Source organism: Lolium rigidum, chromosome 6 (genome assembly GCF_022539505.1).
Source record: "Lolium rigidum isolate FL_2022 chromosome 6, APGP_CSIRO_Lrig_0.1, whole genome shotgun sequence".
Classification (NCBI taxonomy): Eukaryota; Viridiplantae; Streptophyta; class Magnoliopsida; order Poales; family Poaceae; genus Lolium; species Lolium rigidum.
The window spans coordinates 113,189,508-113,206,698 of NC_061513.1; the positions used below are offsets into that span (position 1 = coordinate 113,189,508).

Below are 17,191 nucleotides of genomic sequence, written 5' to 3' on the forward strand. Positions count from 1 at the left end.
ACCCAGCTTCGGGTCCCCTCGGTGGAGGATCCCTACGTGCTGCTAGCAATCCACTATATGATCATAAGTATGTTTACAGGGTGCCGCCGTAGGCGGAGCTATGTTGTCTATATTCTGTCTATCTGTTGGCCTCTCTATTTCGGGTGCCCTGGCTAGCTTTATATATGCAACCAGCCTAGGGTTTTACAAGAGTCCTAGTTGACTACTTCTTCGGGTCGCCTTGTTGGGCCTTCTCCATATTGGGTCTTCTCCATATTGGGCCTTCTCCATATTGGGCCGAGCCAAACCAGGTATACTAATAATGGGTACCCGAAGGGTATGCCCATGTCAACCATGGCCATCATTGGAGCAAAAGAAGGACTGCCCCCAGAGGATGCCTTGAATGGAGATGTTGGAGTGGTTGGGTTGCACGACGAGGTGAACTGAGACAACTGCATGGGCCGCAATAGATAGGCCTATCTTTTTTCGGCCCAAACCCGTCTTGCATTTCCCCTTTCTCTCAGCCTAGCGATATCCCGACCATGTCAAGGAACCCAGTTTCGGAATTGTCGTCAATTTTAAATTAGACCTGCCAGGATCACAGATTTCAGAGCGGGGATTGTGACTTGGGGTTTTGATTTTGCCTTGGCGATGAGTTCGGGTTCATTTTACACTTTTTTTCTTTTAAAAAACTAGCCCAGCTTGCAACAAAGTATGGTACTACATGTCTACATCGCATCACGCGCCGGTTTGTGAGATGGATAAATGCTTACTGCTGTGGATGGCAACGGGAGGTTGCTCTTCTTGACTTCTTGGGTGAGTGAGATGTGCTATCCAGATGATTGGATCTGTTGATCTTTACATATTTTTGCGTTCTCCTATGGATATGATCGACATTGATGATGTCAGTCGTCGCGCGTCCTCGAGTATAACGAATTCTCCTATAGTCCTATCCGTATGAACTCGTTTTTAGTTTGGTAGCTGTATCATTTAACTATGACTGAACTTTTCAAGTGTACATGTCTTCTTAACTATGACTGAACTTTCATTTACGGTTCTACAAACTCCAATTTTATCAACCAACACGTCCATGTAGCTAAGCAAAGATGTACTGTACACCATTTTTTAGCTTTACTCAAGGCTCTGAGTGCTGTCAGCGGTCTTAGCACCCCAAGGATTTCCTGATGTCGCGCAGCGTGCAGGACACCAGACTCGTCACGGTCTCCGCCGACTCCGGCGAAAGCGCGGCCATCGGCGACGAGCTGGCGAGGACCTGGCACGCAACAGTGACGAGGGACCCCGCAGCTCCGGCCACGCCGTCTTCCTTCCTGGAGGTGATCACCGCGGGCCTGAACTCCAGCCCGTCCGGCATGATCCCGACACCGCACGGCAGGACGGCGACGCCGCTCGAGTCGTGCCCGCCGATGACCGGCTGCAGGACGGCGGCGTCGACCGGCGCGTACGCGACGATCGACTCGCACGAGTTGGTGCACACGTCCTGGACGATCCACGCGCCGCCGCTCTGTTCTTCTGCCGATGTGGGAGCCTGGCATCCACAGAAGTAGTGAGGACTGACTCAACGTTCTGAACGATCGAGCTACGTGTAACGGGCACGGCACAGAGAACTTACGTAGGCGGTGACGCAGTTGCCACGGTCCTTCCCCTTCGCCACGCTCACGCGACTCTGAACAGCACGTCCGTGCAGCGTGACATCCCACTGCAACAACAGTTTGATGGGTGGTTAGATCGTTTCTAGAGCTTTGCAACAGAAATGTGCACAACGCGTGCAGCTTACCTCTGGTCGACGCGATTCGTCCTTCAGGAAATCCAGGAGAGCCTTGGGGCTGACCGGGAGCCACGTGGACAGCACGGCAACGGCGATCAGCCCCTGCGGCTCGCCGGGGTCGCCGGCGTTCCTCCGAGACGTCAGCCAGACGTCGCCGGCGCCGGCTCTCGGCGCCCTGCTCCACGCCAGGTCACGCGACCCGCCGATGACGCGGCAGAGGCTCAACGTCATCCGGTGCGCCAGCTTCAGGACGCTCCTCCTGCCCGCGAGCGTGGAGACCCCTGTGTTCACAGCACGAGCAACTTGTAAACTAAATCCTACAGCGTGCGCCGAGCTGCATGATCGGTTACCGTTGGAGTCCCTCGTCGGGACGTTAGTCGCCACCGAGAAGACCATCCTCTCGCACTGGAGCCGGAGCGCCGCCAGCCAGCGCCTCGCGCCGAACGCCAGGCCGCTCGCGGTGACCGCCCTGTACGTCGACGGAACCACGGCGGGCTCACGGTGTTTGGCGTGCTCAACCCAGGTCACCCTGGAATGACCGTTTGTCTGCTCCTCGATGATGCATCCCGAGGCGTTCTTCCAGGACGTGATCACCGGCGAGGACGCGTCGGCGCCGCCTCCGGCCTTGCCAAAGGACGCGTCCACGATGGCCCATTTCTCCGGGGCCAGCTTCTTGCAGTAGCGGGCGAAGCAGAGCTCCCTTGTGGGTACCATCGGTGTCAGTGTCTGAACCTCTGCAAGCATCTGAAAACCGACAACAATACAACCGAAGCAGGGTTCAGTCCCATGGCTGGTCCATCATATTCATAACCAGAGGAAAGTACGTCGTGGGGTTGGGCTACCAGTTGAACGACGCCGTCTTGGTCGTTGTCCTCGCCTGAACGGATCACATCGAGCGTCGACGCCTTTGCGATCATGGAAGGGAATAGCTCTTTCCATTGGTTCTGCACAAAAATTCGGAGTTGTTTCCAGAGTACAGCACATGCATGTTCGTCAAAAAGAATAAGTAACTGAACATTGTGTAAACGATGGAACATTGGCAAGGTACCGCATCCATGAAAGCATGCACGAGCTGCGTCGTGTCAAGGTAAACAACCCCGCTTTCCCTCGACGCCTCGACCGACCACGCGCCCCGCTGATCCAGATCGCCGGCATCGTCATCATCACGCCGGAACAAGCGCACGTACTCGTCGTAGTTCAGAATGTCCCGGCCGGTCTCCACGCTCCGCACCCACAGAGGCTCACCGGAGGAAGACATCGTCTTCAGCTCCTCCAGCGCGCGGCCAACCAGCTCCAAGATGCTCTGCTTGTCACGGCCCGTGAGTCCGCCGCCGTAAACTTCCAGCGGACTCCGGTTGTCCTTCGTCTGGATGGTGCCGGTGCAGAACGGCGGCGAGGCCGGGGAGATGGCTCCGTCGGCCGCGGCTTTTTCTTGCTTCCCTCGTAGCTTCTCTACCTGAAAAGATCGAGTTCCGCCACCACGGCAGCATCAATGTTTGCGAATCCACCTCGAAAAAAAAAGTTAGTGAATCGCAGCAGTCAACAGATCGAGGCCGATGACGTACGGCATGCATAATGGATTGCTAACCTCTGCTCTGAGCCTGGCGTTCTCTAGCTGCAGCTGCTGCTCTTTGTTGGACGCGGCAGCGTCGAAGTCACCGCCCGAGCCTGCTGCGACGCCGCAGTTGGCACAGTGTAGTGGTCTCTTGTTCTGCTCTCTCACGGCGCGGATCTCCTTGTGGAGATTCTCCAGCTCCGACTTGAGCAGCGAGTTCTCGTGCCGCTCCTGAATCGCCTGACCCAACAGATTAAGCTGTGAGTCTCACATCTAAAATGGATTTATTCAGTTTGTTAACTGACTTCCACAAAGGGGAACTAGATGTGGGAAGGTTAAATTATGTTGTGATTACACTAGTGCCAAAAGGGCCTGATGCTGAATTGCTGATAGGATTCAGAAATTCAGGCCCTTTTGTCTACTAAATGTGACTCTGAAAATCCTAACCAAAGTAATGGTTAACAGATTGATTTAAGTCATCAAAACTGTAATCATGCTTTCACAAACTGCTTTCCTAAAGGGGAGGTATATTATGGAAGGGGTCTGAGTGTTGCATGAGGTTTTACTTGATCTGCATAAAAACAAAAACAAAATAGAGTCCTCTTTAAGATAAACTTTGAGAATGCATTGGTCCAGGTCTTAGAGATGAAAGGTTTCCCTCGGAAATTTATTGATATGAGTATGAGTGTGGTTACTAGTGAGAAAGTTGAGATAAAAATTAATGGAGAAATTGAACCTTATTTCTCAACTTATCAAGGGCTATAGCAGTTGATGTGTGGTCTAGCTACTGACATAACTACGGGAGGGGTGTCTATTCTGCAATATGCAAATGACACTATCATGTTGTTTGAAAATGATTTGGAACACGCAAGGAACCTGAAAAATATTATGTGCCTTTTTGAGCAAATGTCCGGTTTGAAAATTAATTTTCATAAGAGTGACATTTGTATTGGGGAGGCTAGAGACAATTCAGATTCTTCTGAACAAATCCTGACTTGCAACTCTAGTGCCCTACCCATGACATACTTAGGTGTCCCCATCAATGAAAAAAGATTGATTTTATCTGATTGGAGGCCTATAGAGGATAACACGGGTAAGAAGCTTGTCCTTGGCAAGGGAAGATGCGATAATGGGAGGGAGAATAACCCTGATTAATTCTTCTCTCACTAGTGTTGTCTTATACATGCTATTTTTTTTTTATAGATTACCAGTTGGTTCTAGAGAAAAGATGGATGTTATTAGGACAAACTTTCTTTGGGGTGGTGTAGGGAGAAAACGAATATAATTTGGTTAAATGGAGTACTGTTTGTCTCCCTAAGGATTAAGGTGGCCTAGGCATCCTTGATCTGGAGGTGATGAATATTGCTTTGCTTGGTAAGTGGTTATGGGAATTGTCTACTGAAAAAAGGATCTGGAAACAAATTCTAACAAAGAAATATTGAGGAAACAAACTCTGTGTCCAATTAGGCCGGGCCATTCTCTTTTCTGGCAGGGGCTGATAAATATTAAACATATTTTTTTTGGAAATGTGTTAAAATTAAGTTAGGAGATGGTTACAAAACTAGTTTCTGGGAGGATCAGTGGACATCTGATTCCACTCTTGCAACAAAATTTCCGGGTTTCTCATCGCAAAAAAAAAAAAAAAAAAAAAAAAAAATGGGTTTCGCTAGACAAACAGTTGGAGATGTGTTGCGTGAAGGGGTGAGAAGTTTGAGATTTAGGAGAAGCCTAGTGGGTGAACTAAATAGACAATGGCTTGAGTTGAACTTCCTTGTGGGAGCGATAGTACCCAGTCCATGATAGTACCTAATACGGAACCTAGCTCACTTCTTGAGGTCTTCTGGATTAAATCTTTCTATCAGGCTATGCAATTCTTGAGATCAGTGCCTTACAAATTCATGTGGAAATCAAGATACCTCTTATAGTCAAAACCTTCATATGCCTGGTGCTTAAAATGCATTCTAACCAGAGATGTTTTGTTGAAAAGAGGTGGTAGATGTGAGGACACTTGCTTTTTTCCTTGGCCAAAAGGAATCAATCACACATCTTTTTTCCTTTGTCCTTTAGCTAGGTACGTTTGGAATATAGTAAGTTGTGTAGCAGGGTTGAATTTACATTTTACTAATGTTGAGTATTGCATTTCTTCCTGGCTTAGATCTTATGGAAATAAAAATAAGAATTTGATAGCGGTGGGTGTAGCTGCTATTCTGTGGAGCATTTGGAATGCTAGGAACTTGGCATGTTTTGAGGGCAAATGGCCGTCGGAACCATGCTCGGTTGTTTTTCAAATAGCTTATTGGGTTCAATGGTGATCGAAATTGCAGGTGAAGGAGCATGACAGGGAGAGGCTGATACTCTTCGCAAAAGTATTGGAGAAAGTGGCAGTGGAGGCCTTTAGTGCAAGAAGAAGCTGATGTTCATGGATTCTGAGGCTGACGTGTTAGAAGCGCCGCTTTTCCGTTTCAGAGAAGAAGATTTCACGTGATGTGTTTTTGGGATTCGAAGCAGCTGGAAGACAGAATTGCAGAAGAAAAAAAAGGATGGTAGAAAAGGGATGCTGAAAACCAAAACTATTTTTTCCCCCTTGTCTTTCTAGACTTGCTTCTAGGTCTGTAAGGTTGGGTTTTGGAAAAACCCCATGTGAGTACTTTACTTTTTCTCTCTTTTTGGTGGTTGTGATGTTGTATGGAATGGTTTCGTTAATGAAATCGGGGGCTAGTCCATTTTCTCTAAGAAAAAGAAAGCTCGTTCATCAGGTTGATTGTGTATTTGTGTGAGATCTACAACTGGTCCTAGTAATAAAAAAAGGTAGCTTCATCCGCATGTATGTGTTGTGATGGTGACTAACCTTGATCTGAGTTCGTCGGTTCTGAAACCAGAACTTGACTTGCCGTGGAGACAGTCCTAGCTGCTTGCTCAGTTGCTGCCGCTGCTTTTCATCTGGATGTGGCGACTCTTTGAATACCCTGCCAGCCACCAAAAACAACCTCAGCGCTGTGATCCGGCTATTTTGCATTAAGAAGATACTAGTGTAACGTTTCCTTAACAATTAGCAGGAACAAAATTTTGTGGCGGTGCTCATTTTTTCTTTGTTTATCCAAAGGTTAAGTGTATTCTGTATAGTTATTCAAAGAAAACAAAAATATCATCATGCTTTCTATACTGGTAGGCCCTATCTCGCCCATGGGCCTCCTGTCCGGCCGCGGCCCTACAGGCACGCGCTTGAGAGAAGTTCTTTCCTCCATGATCAAAGATGCAATGCTGCACCGGCTAGAATTCATCAACTTACCCTTCCATGATCCTAACTTGCTCAGCGGTGTGCCTGTGGTAGCTCTTCCTGCTCCTCTTCTTCCTATTACCCCCATCGTAATGATCTTCTTCTTCCCCGTCACCTGACTGGCTTCCCTGCCCCGTGTTCTCGCTACTGATCTCCACCTCCTTACCCAGATGCTCATCTCTGATCCCGCCGTCCCCCTCGTCGCCTTCTTCCACTTCTTCGCCGCTCGTCGCCGCCGGAACATTCCTGCCAAACGCACCTGCCTGCACGCACATCATAATCATACAAAAAGCGAGCTCGATCATCCACTGATTAAAACAGCTATAACTGTGGTCATGCTTCAGTGCGAGAGAAGATAGATCGGTGTGGTCATGCTTAAGAGCGAGAGAAGATAGATCGGCGTGACTGACGAGCGAGAGGGAGAGCGTCGGAGCTGCGAAGAAGTCCTTGGTGCGCGGCCGGCTGCTCCCCATGGTACCGATCGATCTCCCTGAAGCTACCTAGCCGGAGAAAGAACTGATCTTAATTACTACTAGCTTCTGTGGGGATGAGAATGGCGATGATCGTTCGGCATGCATAAGGAGGAAGGGAACAAAGAAGTTACGCGAGAGATCACGAGGCTAGCCCGGCTGGGGACAACTAACTGCTGAGTATATACTGGCTGTGTGGCATACTGGAAGGGGACCAGGTGAGAACAGGCAGTTAGCTATGGATTTTTTTTTTTCAAAACGATGTTAGCTAGGGATTGAATGGTAGTTATGCGCGCAGGGTTGCAGCAGACTTGCAGTGAAAGGTGCTTCTTGAATGAATGTGTCCTAAGTTGATGCTGAAGCGAGAACAGGAGAACTCGTTGTTAAATTGGCAAAGTTTGTGGCGGCAAGCTACATACCCACCCGAAAGAGCACCGTGCCACATGCTGGCGCTTTTGACTATATGCCTGTTGCCTTCTCTCGAGAAATGACAAGGGTCACATACTCACATTCACCGTGAAAGAAATCCGGTACAAATTTCTCTAGCAACAACGTAAGAACGAAATGCAAGCATCTACTGCTAATTGGATCATGTGTGAACCAACAACTGATACACATATAAAGGTACCAATGCATCACTGAAGCAGAAAAACTGACTATATAAGAAAGCACAAGATCGGTTTGCCTTGATGCACCTCAAAGCGTAGAACCTAGTTCAACCAAGTCATACAATACTGCAAATACCAAGTGCGCTAAGAACTTTTAGCATGTTTCATATGCCTCAGTTGAACAAAATTTTATTACAGCTAAAAAAGATCCTAGTGTTCCTCAAAAACTAGCTGCTGTATTTAGAGCGAGCCGGTAGGCAGCTGTCAGCCCGTGCAGCTTCACTTCTTCACCTCCTCGTACTCAGCCTCTGGAGCCTGGTCACCTCCGCCCTGCGATCCTCCTTCCTGTGATCCTCCTTCCTGCGAGCCACCAGCCGCGCCACCTCCAGACGCACCACCAGACATGTGCTGCCCAATCTTCGAGACGGCCTTGTTGGCCGCTTCCATCTTGTTCTTTATCTTCTCAACGTCATCAGATGCCATCTCCGCGCGGAGATCAGCAACCGCCGTCTCAATCTCGGTGGCTACCTCTGCAGGGATCTTGTCCCTGTACTCTCCCAAGCTCTTCTCAATGCTATAAATGGTAGTGTCTGCGGTGTTTCTGATGTCAATGAGGGCTTTACGTTCCTGATCCTTCTGCGCATGCAACTCAGCCTCACGCACCATCTTCTCGATCTCAGAGTCAGAAAGCCCACCAGAGGACCGGATGGTGATCTGCTGCTCCTTCGCGGTGGCCTTATCTTTCGCAGAGACTGTCACGATACCATTGGCATCAATGTCGAACGTGACCTCAATCTGTGGAAGTCCTCTTGGTGCTGGTGGGATGCCGACAAGATCAAACTCGCCAAGAAGTTTGTTGTCTGTAGCCATCTCACGCTCACCTTGAAGGACACGAATACCAACTTGTGTCTGGTTGTCAGCAGCAGTTGAGAACACCTGCGGAGAACATGCTAGATTAGTTAGGCCTAAACTATACAAAAAAAAAAACTGAAGAGGAGAAACAGACATGAACAGGCAAAGCAATATCAGAGAACTTCACAAAAAAAAACACATTTTATGGTTATGTCGTACATGGAAGTTATCACTTAAATGAATAAGCAGGTACCATAATTCTCAGTTTTTAAAAAAGGTATCATAATTCTCAAAACAGAAGAATAATTAGGTACCATGCAGATGCAGCCATGCAATGCACAATACCAGATTATTGACAGAAAGCATCATAAGAATAGCCAAGGAGAATAAAGGATTATCAAAGCATGCATACCAATTATAAAATGCCCTGCGACAAACGTCAAAAGGACCTAATTTTTCTACTCCACTGAGCCTTATTTACTAACCTGGCTTTTCTTTGTGGGGATTGTAGTGTTCCTGCTTATCAGTCTGGTGAAGATACCGCCAAGAGTCTCAATACCAAGTGAAAGTGGGGTTACATCAAGGAGAAGAAGCTCTTTGACGTCTCCACGGAGAATGCCACCCTGAAGAGCCGCACCCATGGCCACAGCTTCATCTGGGTTGACTCCTTTGCTAGGGGCCTTGCCGAAGATTTCTGAAACCACTTCCTGCACTTTGGGAACCCTTGTCATTCCACCAACAAGAAGAACCTCATCAACTTCCTTCGCAGTGATACCAGCATCCTTCAAACAATTCTTGCACGGGTCTCTAGTCCTTGTAATCAGACCATTCACCAAACTTTCAAACTTCGATCTTGTCAATGTTATATTCAAATGTTTTGCTCCAGTGGCATCAGCTGTGATAAATGGAAGGTTAATATCAGTCTGTGCAGTTGATGAGAGTTCAATTTTTGCCTTCTCGGCTGCTTCACGCAACCTTTGCAGAGCTAGTCTGTCCTTTGACAGATCAATATCATCAGTTCTTTTGAATTCACTGACTAAGTACTCCAACAGAGTATTATCAAAGTCTTCTCCACCCAGAAAAGTATCACCATTTGTTGCTTTTACCTGACAAACATAATCAACACATCAGGAATAAGCATGAAATGTGTTATCTCTAATTTCTAGCTACAGAATCTTTCTAAAAGGGAGGAGTACAAAGTTAAGATGTACCAACCTCAAATACTCCATTTGAGATTTCAAGAACGGAGACATCAAACGTACCACCTCCAAGGTCAAATACAGCTATCAAACCTTCCTTGTTGTTTGTTCCATACGAAAGAGCAGCAGCAGTTGGTTCGTTGATGATCCTTTGGACATCAAGTCCAGCAATTCGACCAGCATCCTTGGTTGCCTGACGCTGAGCATCATTGAAGTAAGCTGGAACTGTGATCACAGCCTTGGAAACAGATTTGCCAAGATAAGCTTCAGCAGTCTCCTTCATCTTGGTCAATACAAATGCACCAACTTGGCTCGGTGAGAACTGCTTTCCATCTGTTGTTTCAACCCAAGCGTCACCATTGGGAGCCTTCACAATTTTATATGGTACCATTTTCATCTCCTTCTGCGTCTGCGGGTCATCAAAGCGCCGTCCTATCATACGCTTCGTACCAAAGAAGGTATTCTGTGGGTTTGTCACTGATTGACGCTTGGCCGGAGTTCCAACAAGCCGCTCCCCCTTTTGACTGAAAGCAACAACTGATGGTGTCGTCCTAGTACCTTCTGAATTCTCTATCACTTTTGCACTCTGCAATAATTTTTCTCTTTTATGTAAGCACATTGTTTAAGAAGCTGAAAAGAAAGCACAGCAGAAGAGTATATATACGAGAACCACTCACCTTTCCCTCCATAACAGAAACACAGGAATTCGTTGTCCCCAAATCAATTCCAATAACCTCATTTCCAATTGGTTTTGCACTGTAACAGAAAAAAAAAAGAACACGGAGAAGTTAGATGCATACTGCAAACATCTCCTTCAGATTGTGTAAACCAAGATGAGGTAATTACCTGAAAGTTCTTGCAAGACTTCCCCATCTTGAGCAAGCATTTGCACTGAACGTTGATTGGATAACGTTTGTCAACTGAAAAACAAACAAGTTAAAGGGGCAGTCAGAAGGTAAAATGGAACAAGATATATGTTGCTTTGTGATGTATATTATATAAATCTAAACTTTGAGCATTTATGTTGGCAGATCTATGAAGAGTAGGGAAGTAAACAATAATCGTGATCTGCATAAAGTTAAAACAGAAGTTGGAAAAAAAGGACGAAAGACAGAAAAATGAATACTCTTGGAATACATGAAAAATTGAGAATGCAACAACCAAAGGCTTGGTTTCGGAATTGGGTTGCTGAGGCAGTGCATCATTATATAACTAGTATGACTTGTTGCATAATTCATGCTGCAATGATAGTTTAGGGAAATTTTCATGCGTTGATCAAGATATACAGCGGTCGGTACCTTCATAGGAATAGGATATCACACCACTCCGTTTGGATGTGTGGACCAAACTAAGTTGACATGGAGACAAGCAGAACACTTGCAGCAAGGTGTAGGGAGACGGATCTCAAACTTAGTTTTTGTATCAAATGGGGGTCTAAGGTAGCGTGCCTTGAAATCCTGGACATGTATGAACGAAGTGATGTAATCTCTACCTGGACATGTTGGACGTTACTTTATCGTAATGGTGCGGCTTCTAGCTAAAGCATACCGAGCACAAATTCACTTACCGACAAAAAAACAATGGAACAAGTCTGCCGACAACAAGTTTCTTTGTCACAGTCGTGCGCAGAAATAAAGCAAAACAGCTGAGGCTAAGCCAAATCCCCAGCAACCAAACGGCGGACAAGTTATGTATACACTGTGTTCGTTGATGTATGTGCGCAATTATTTTTCCGGATCTGTTACTTAGTTTTCTAAGTACTTCCGTTTTTTCGAAGATGACTGACGAACTAATCTGGCAGTTTTTAGGAACCCGAAAATTCGCTTGGGTTTCCGGTTAGAGGAGGAAAACCTACAGACGGAAGGATGATTCATGGAAGACCTATAGTACTGCGGTTGGAGGAGCTACTGGTCGCTCGCCGAAGAGGAAGAGGGACCTGGGGGACGGGCGACATGGCCGGAGCATACAAGGCAGGAGGAGACACATGGTGGTGAAGAACTAACCGGTGAGTGGTGGCCGAAGCACCGGTCCGCCGTCGAGCGGAGCGCCATCGCCGATCGCCGCATCGCGCACTGCCTTGCTTTGCTTGTTCCTCAGCTCCTGGCGGCTAGGGTTGGGGGACTTGGGAGGATGGGGTCGCGGCCGCGTGTACTGCTGTGAGTTCTGAGAAAAAAGGGAGCCTAAATTATCGAGGGGAGGTGCAGCGAATGGACGACATGGGCCTTTATTGCCGGATTGTTAGGAAGTTCGTTTAAGGCTCGTTTCTACTACTCCCGTCAATTCGGTGAACCTGGCCCAAGACCGAAATTACTGGAGTAGTGTTTGTTTTTGTAGCAAGTAGTTCCGCGGCCTGCCTGGAAGAATTGCGTCGCTATAGCTCTTGGGTAAGGCCTTACGCTCAAAGAAAAAAAAAGTAGGGCCTGCGATTGAGTCGGTTAACTAGCGAGTTATCTCGTAAAAAACTATCAAAAGAAATATAATATGTGATGTATTATTTTCTGATTATTTGGACATAAATGATAGTACACAACAATCATTAGATATATGGTACCACAACAATGATGTAGATAAAACAAAATAATTAATAATTATATGATAAGAATAATATTGATAGATAACTAGACAAGGCATATACCATATTAACCAGAAATATTCCAAGGTAAGTCAACAAACATGAGTGTACTTGAGTTCTCACATAGCACAAGTGAGCTTGGACCGGCATGACTTGGTCACTTAGCCTGGATTAGCTTCTTTAACCAGATTGTTCAACCCAATGTTAGTTTTTACCGAGCTAACCAAGTGGCTTGTTTATCTCAAACTCGTTTAACCCTAAAAGTTGAAGCTCAACTCGACCCGTTATACGTTCAGTTCTAGTTGAGGCGAGTCGAGTCACGTGTTACTCGTGTTACTCGTGAGTTCTGAGTTTCGAGTTTTATTTCCATGCCTACTACTGGGCTCATGTGGTCATGTTAATTTTTAAATGAAAACTGTATTTACAAGTCTCAAAAAATGAAAATAATTTAAATATAGCTAATTATGTATCTATTATCACCAGAATTTGACCGGATCAGAGGTGGGCCGCGATTAAGATGGGCTTGAAGGATATACGCGGAAGAGATATATGAATCGGCCTTGTATACAAAGTTTGGGCTAGTTTGCCCGTGTATCTGTAAATATAGTAGGATACGTGTCGGTTAGATAGAATTTGGCTCGTGCACGGTTGGGATTATTCCCACGTTAGAAAGTCTACGGACTATAAATATGTATCTAGGGTTATTGAGAAAAACAACAACCACGTTCATCACAAACCAATCTAGGCGCATCGCCAACCCCTTGTTTCGAGGGTTTCTTCCGGGTAAGCATCATGCTGCCTAGATCGCATCTTGCGATCTAGGCAGTACACGTTTATTTGATGTTCATGCGTTGCTCGTGCTGAAGTCTTGTTGATGGCGAGCAACGTAGTTATCATAAATGTGTTAGGGTTAGCATTGTTTCGTCGTATCACATGCTTTCGCCCATGCAACCCTTAGACGTCTAGCCGCCCTTACACCTATCTTAGGTGTAAGGGCGGCACCTCGCTTGATCATTATTTAGTAGATCCGATCCGTTATGATTGCTCCTTATTCTTCAAAGATTAGTTTAATATCTGCATAGTTAGGCCTTGCAAACGGGTTGAAGGATCCAGTAGCACGTAGGGTGTAGTTTGCTAGCCCTAGATGAGATGTTCCGGGGATCAACTTCATGTTGGTTTTTAGGCCTTGTCTAGGGTCGGTTTATTATCACCGTGCGTGGCTGCCAGGCTCAACCACGCGTAGGATGTTCCGATTATATGGTGAAAACCCTAAATCGTCGTAGGTCGTTTTAGCTTTGTATTGATCAAGCAGGACCACCATATGATCGTATACCTCATACGATTCATGGGTGGATTGGCTCCTTGAGCCGATTCACAAGACAACCTGAGAGCCGATCGAGGCTCGTATTTAATGTTTACGTGCATGCCATGCAGGAAACTAAGCGAAGCAAATCCATCACCTTCCGACCAGGTATAGGTCGGTGGCACGCCCTTGCACCGGCATCGGACGTGCGTGCCGAGGCTTTGCGGGCCGTCGCTCGAGGGACCAGGGACAGCCGCGATCCCGGGAGCCTCCCGGCTCTCTTGTGTTGCCCGTCGCTGCTCGCCGGTGGGTTTCGACCGCAACACATTCGGCACGCCCGGTGGGACAGTCTTCGACATCAAGCGCATCGCCATCTACATCCGAGATGGCGGAAGGTACTCCGGTCACGTACGAAGATCCGGCCGAGGAGCTCAAGAAGAAGTATGACGAGGTCAAAGCTACCCTCGAAGCCGACCTCACCGGCTCTTTCCGGAGAACCCGCTCACACGGCATCCGGTGGAAAGGGTTCTCACACGAAGGCGCGCTCGATGGAGTGGACCTGTCCGCCCCTTCGGAAGAACGCACCGGGTCTCCGCGTCAGGAGATTAATTTCATGGTGGCTCATTCGCTGCACCGCCATTCCGAGAGCCTGGTGAACACTTTGGAGCGTGTCGCCCTTCGGGTGATCCAGGAAATCGGGAGGCATCAGCACTCTCCGTCAGGACCTGCTCTAGGGACTCACCAAGGTGAGATACCACTCCAGTCCCGACCACCGCTGCCGTTTGCGTTGGCAGCACCAGAAGTGCCGAGTTCACCGGCATTCGTCGTCTACAAGATCGGTGGTGACCCCGGTGATTACCGGTTCTTGTATGAGGCGCCTAAGGATATCCCTCACGGGTACACGTGCACATACGTGCCGGACCGCGATAGTCGGGCACTCACGAACCGCAGCGCACGCGGCGGGGACTTACGGAACGGCGGGAGGAACTTCGGGAACGGACCTTGAGAAGCGGACGTGGCTAGCTAAGTATGCCACTCCGACGAACCTCTAGAGCTCAACTCCTGCGGTTGGCTCGGAGCTTGAGAAGCAAGCGTGGTCGGCGAAGTATGCCACTCCGGCGAATCTTCGAGATTCGACTCCTGCAGCCCGGCACCGCGGATCAGATCGGTACAATCTTGAGAGACCAGTTCGGCATGGTGCCGAAAAGGAGGGCAATCGGCTATTCCAAGCCGTACCCCAACGAGTACGATTTGATCCCACTACCACCAAAATATCGGCTCCCTGAATTCTCCAAGTTTAGTGGATCTGATGGTTCCAGCTCGATCGAGCATGTGAGCCGATATTTGGCACAGTGGGCACGATCTCGGCCATCGAGATGAGCTGCGTGTGAGGTTCTTCGCACAGTCCCTCACAGGATCGGCTTTCGGGTGGTACACATCGCTGCCACCAGACTCAATCCGGACTTGGAAGCAGTTGGAAGAATAGTTCCACATGCAGTATCACTCAGAGGCTTCCGAGGCTGGCATTGCCGATCTAGCACACTACAAGAAAAGTTGCCATGGCCGACGAAGTTGAAGTCGCGCCATGGTTGCTGGTGTACCATGGCCGACGATTTTGGTCCCTCCGTGGTGCATGTCAAAACTTTTTTTTCTCGTTTTTGAGGCCACCTAGCCCGACGAAAGTGGCCAAAACGTCGCGTATGGTGGCCGGGACGTGGTGCACCGCGAATTCTCGGGTTCGCCGGCCGAGTCAACGCAAATCCGCACCGCCGAGGGATGTAGGGCCCGGATGGCAGCCTCTGCGGCATTGTTTTTTTCTCGATCGCGCCATCTCGTTCAACGTTCTCCGATCGAGCCGTTTACGATGCGGGATCATGGGTCCCGCATGTCATCCTCTATGAACCAAAATTCTTTCTATTCTTGGATTTTTTTGACCCCCGATTTACGGCTACTTCCTTTTTCTTTTGATCCCTTGCCGCCTTGGAAACGTTGAGACCGTTGCTTGCTAAATGGGACCCGCATGTCATCCTCTATGTGCAATCAACTTTCTTTTCTTGGAGTTTTTTTGGCACCTCAAATTTGGTCACTTGCCTTTTTCTTTCGATCCCCTGCCGCCTCTCAAACGGTGATACCGCTGCTTGCTAAATGGGACCCGCATGTCATCCTCTATGCACTATAAAACTTTCTTTTCTTGAATTATTTTTGGCACCTCATATTTGGTCACTTGCCTTTTTCTTTCGATCCCTGCCGCCTCTCAAACGGTGATACCGCTGCTGCTAAATGGGACCCGCATGTCATCCTCTATGCACTATAAAACTTTCTTTTCTTGAATTATTTTTGGCACCTCAAATTTGGTCACTTGCCTTTTTCTTTCGATCCCTGCCGCCTCTCAAACGGTGATACCGCTGCTTGCTAAATGGGACCCGCATGTCATCCTCTATGTACTATAAAACTTTCTTTTCTTGGAGTTTTTTTTGGCACCTCAAATTTGGTCACTTGCCTTTTTCTTTCGATCCCCTGCCGCCTCTCAAACGGTGATACCGCTGCTTGCTAAATGGGACCCGCATGTCATCCTCTATGTACTATAAAACTTTCTTTTCTTGGAGTTTTTTTTGGCACCTCAAATTTGGTCACTTGCCTTTTTCTTTCGATCCCTGCCGCCTCTCAAACGGTGATACCGTTGCTGCTAACTGGGACCCGCATGTCATCCTCTATGTACTATAAAACTTTCTTTTCTTGAATTATTTTTGGCACCTCATATTTGGTCACTTACCTTTTTCTTTCGATCTCATGCCACGTTTGAAACGTTGAGGAACCTGCGAGGCTCATGGGACCCGCATGTCATCCTCTATGTACTATAAAAGTTCATTTTCTTGGTTTTTTTCACCCTACGATTTTTGGCAATTTCTTTTTCTTTTGATCCCTGCCGCCTCTCAAACGGTGATACCGCTGCTTGCTAAATGGGACCCGCATGTCATCCTCTATGTACTATAAAACTTTCTTTTCTTGAATTATTTTTGGCTCCTCATATTTGGTCACTTGCCTTTTTCTTTCGATCTCATGCCACGTTTGAAACGTTGAGGAACCTGCTAGCTCATGGGACCCGCATGTCATCCTCTATGTCCATCAACTTTATTTTCTTGGATTTTTTTACCCCTAATTTCTGGCTACTTTCTTTTTCTTTTGATCTCAAGCCGCATTTGAAACGTTGGGACCGCTGCTGCAAAATGGGACCCGCATGTCATCCTCTACGTACAATAAAGTTTCTTTTCTTGGATTATCTTTGGCTCCTGATATTTTGTCACTTGCCTTTTTCTTTCGATCTCATGCCGCCTTTGAAACGTTGAGTAAGCTGTTGGCTCATGGGTCCCGCATGTCATCCTCTACGAACAATAAAAGTTTCCTTTCTTGGAGTTATTTTTTACCCCTAATTTCTGGCTATTTGCCTTTTTCTTTTGATCTCCTGCCCCCTGCGAAACGATGAGGACGCTCGTTGGCGAGTCGGTCCCACATGTCATCCTCTATGAACAATAAAAGTTTCCTTTGATGGATTTATTTTGAACCCCTAATTAATTTACGGATATTTCCCC

At 47.4% G+C, this 17,191-nt stretch overlaps 2 protein-coding genes across 2 annotated transcripts; both read right to left on the reverse strand.

Moving 5' to 3' along the window:
• Positions 1–1,003: 1,003 nt before the first annotated feature.
• LOC124658932 (homeobox-leucine zipper protein ROC9) lies at positions 1,004–7,070 on the reverse strand. The gene is made up of 10 exons (XM_047196917.1): positions 7,008–7,070; positions 6,610–6,860; positions 6,169–6,286; positions 3,354–3,560; positions 2,814–3,221; positions 2,608–2,709; positions 2,116–2,509; positions 1,775–2,046; positions 1,610–1,696; positions 1,004–1,525 (listed from the first exon to the last, which is right to left on the reverse strand). Exons 1-10 carry the CDS (start codon positions 7,068–7,070, stop codon positions 1,142–1,144), a joined length of 2,286 nt encoding a protein of 761 aa, XP_047052873.1. The 3' UTR covers positions 1,004–1,141.
• A 636-nt stretch (positions 7,071–7,706) lies between these two features.
• Positions 7,707–11,833, reverse strand: LOC124668339 (heat shock 70 kDa protein, mitochondrial-like). Its single transcript, XM_047205500.1, has 6 exons — positions 11,730–11,833; positions 10,573–10,646; positions 10,404–10,482; positions 9,743–10,312; positions 9,013–9,633; positions 7,707–8,611 (listed from the first exon to the last, which is right to left on the reverse strand). Exons 1-6 carry the CDS (start codon positions 11,790–11,792, stop codon positions 7,955–7,957), a joined length of 2,064 nt encoding a protein of 687 aa, XP_047061456.1. The 5' UTR covers positions 11,793–11,833; the 3' UTR covers positions 7,707–7,954.
• Positions 11,834–17,191: the final 5,358 nt, after the last annotated feature.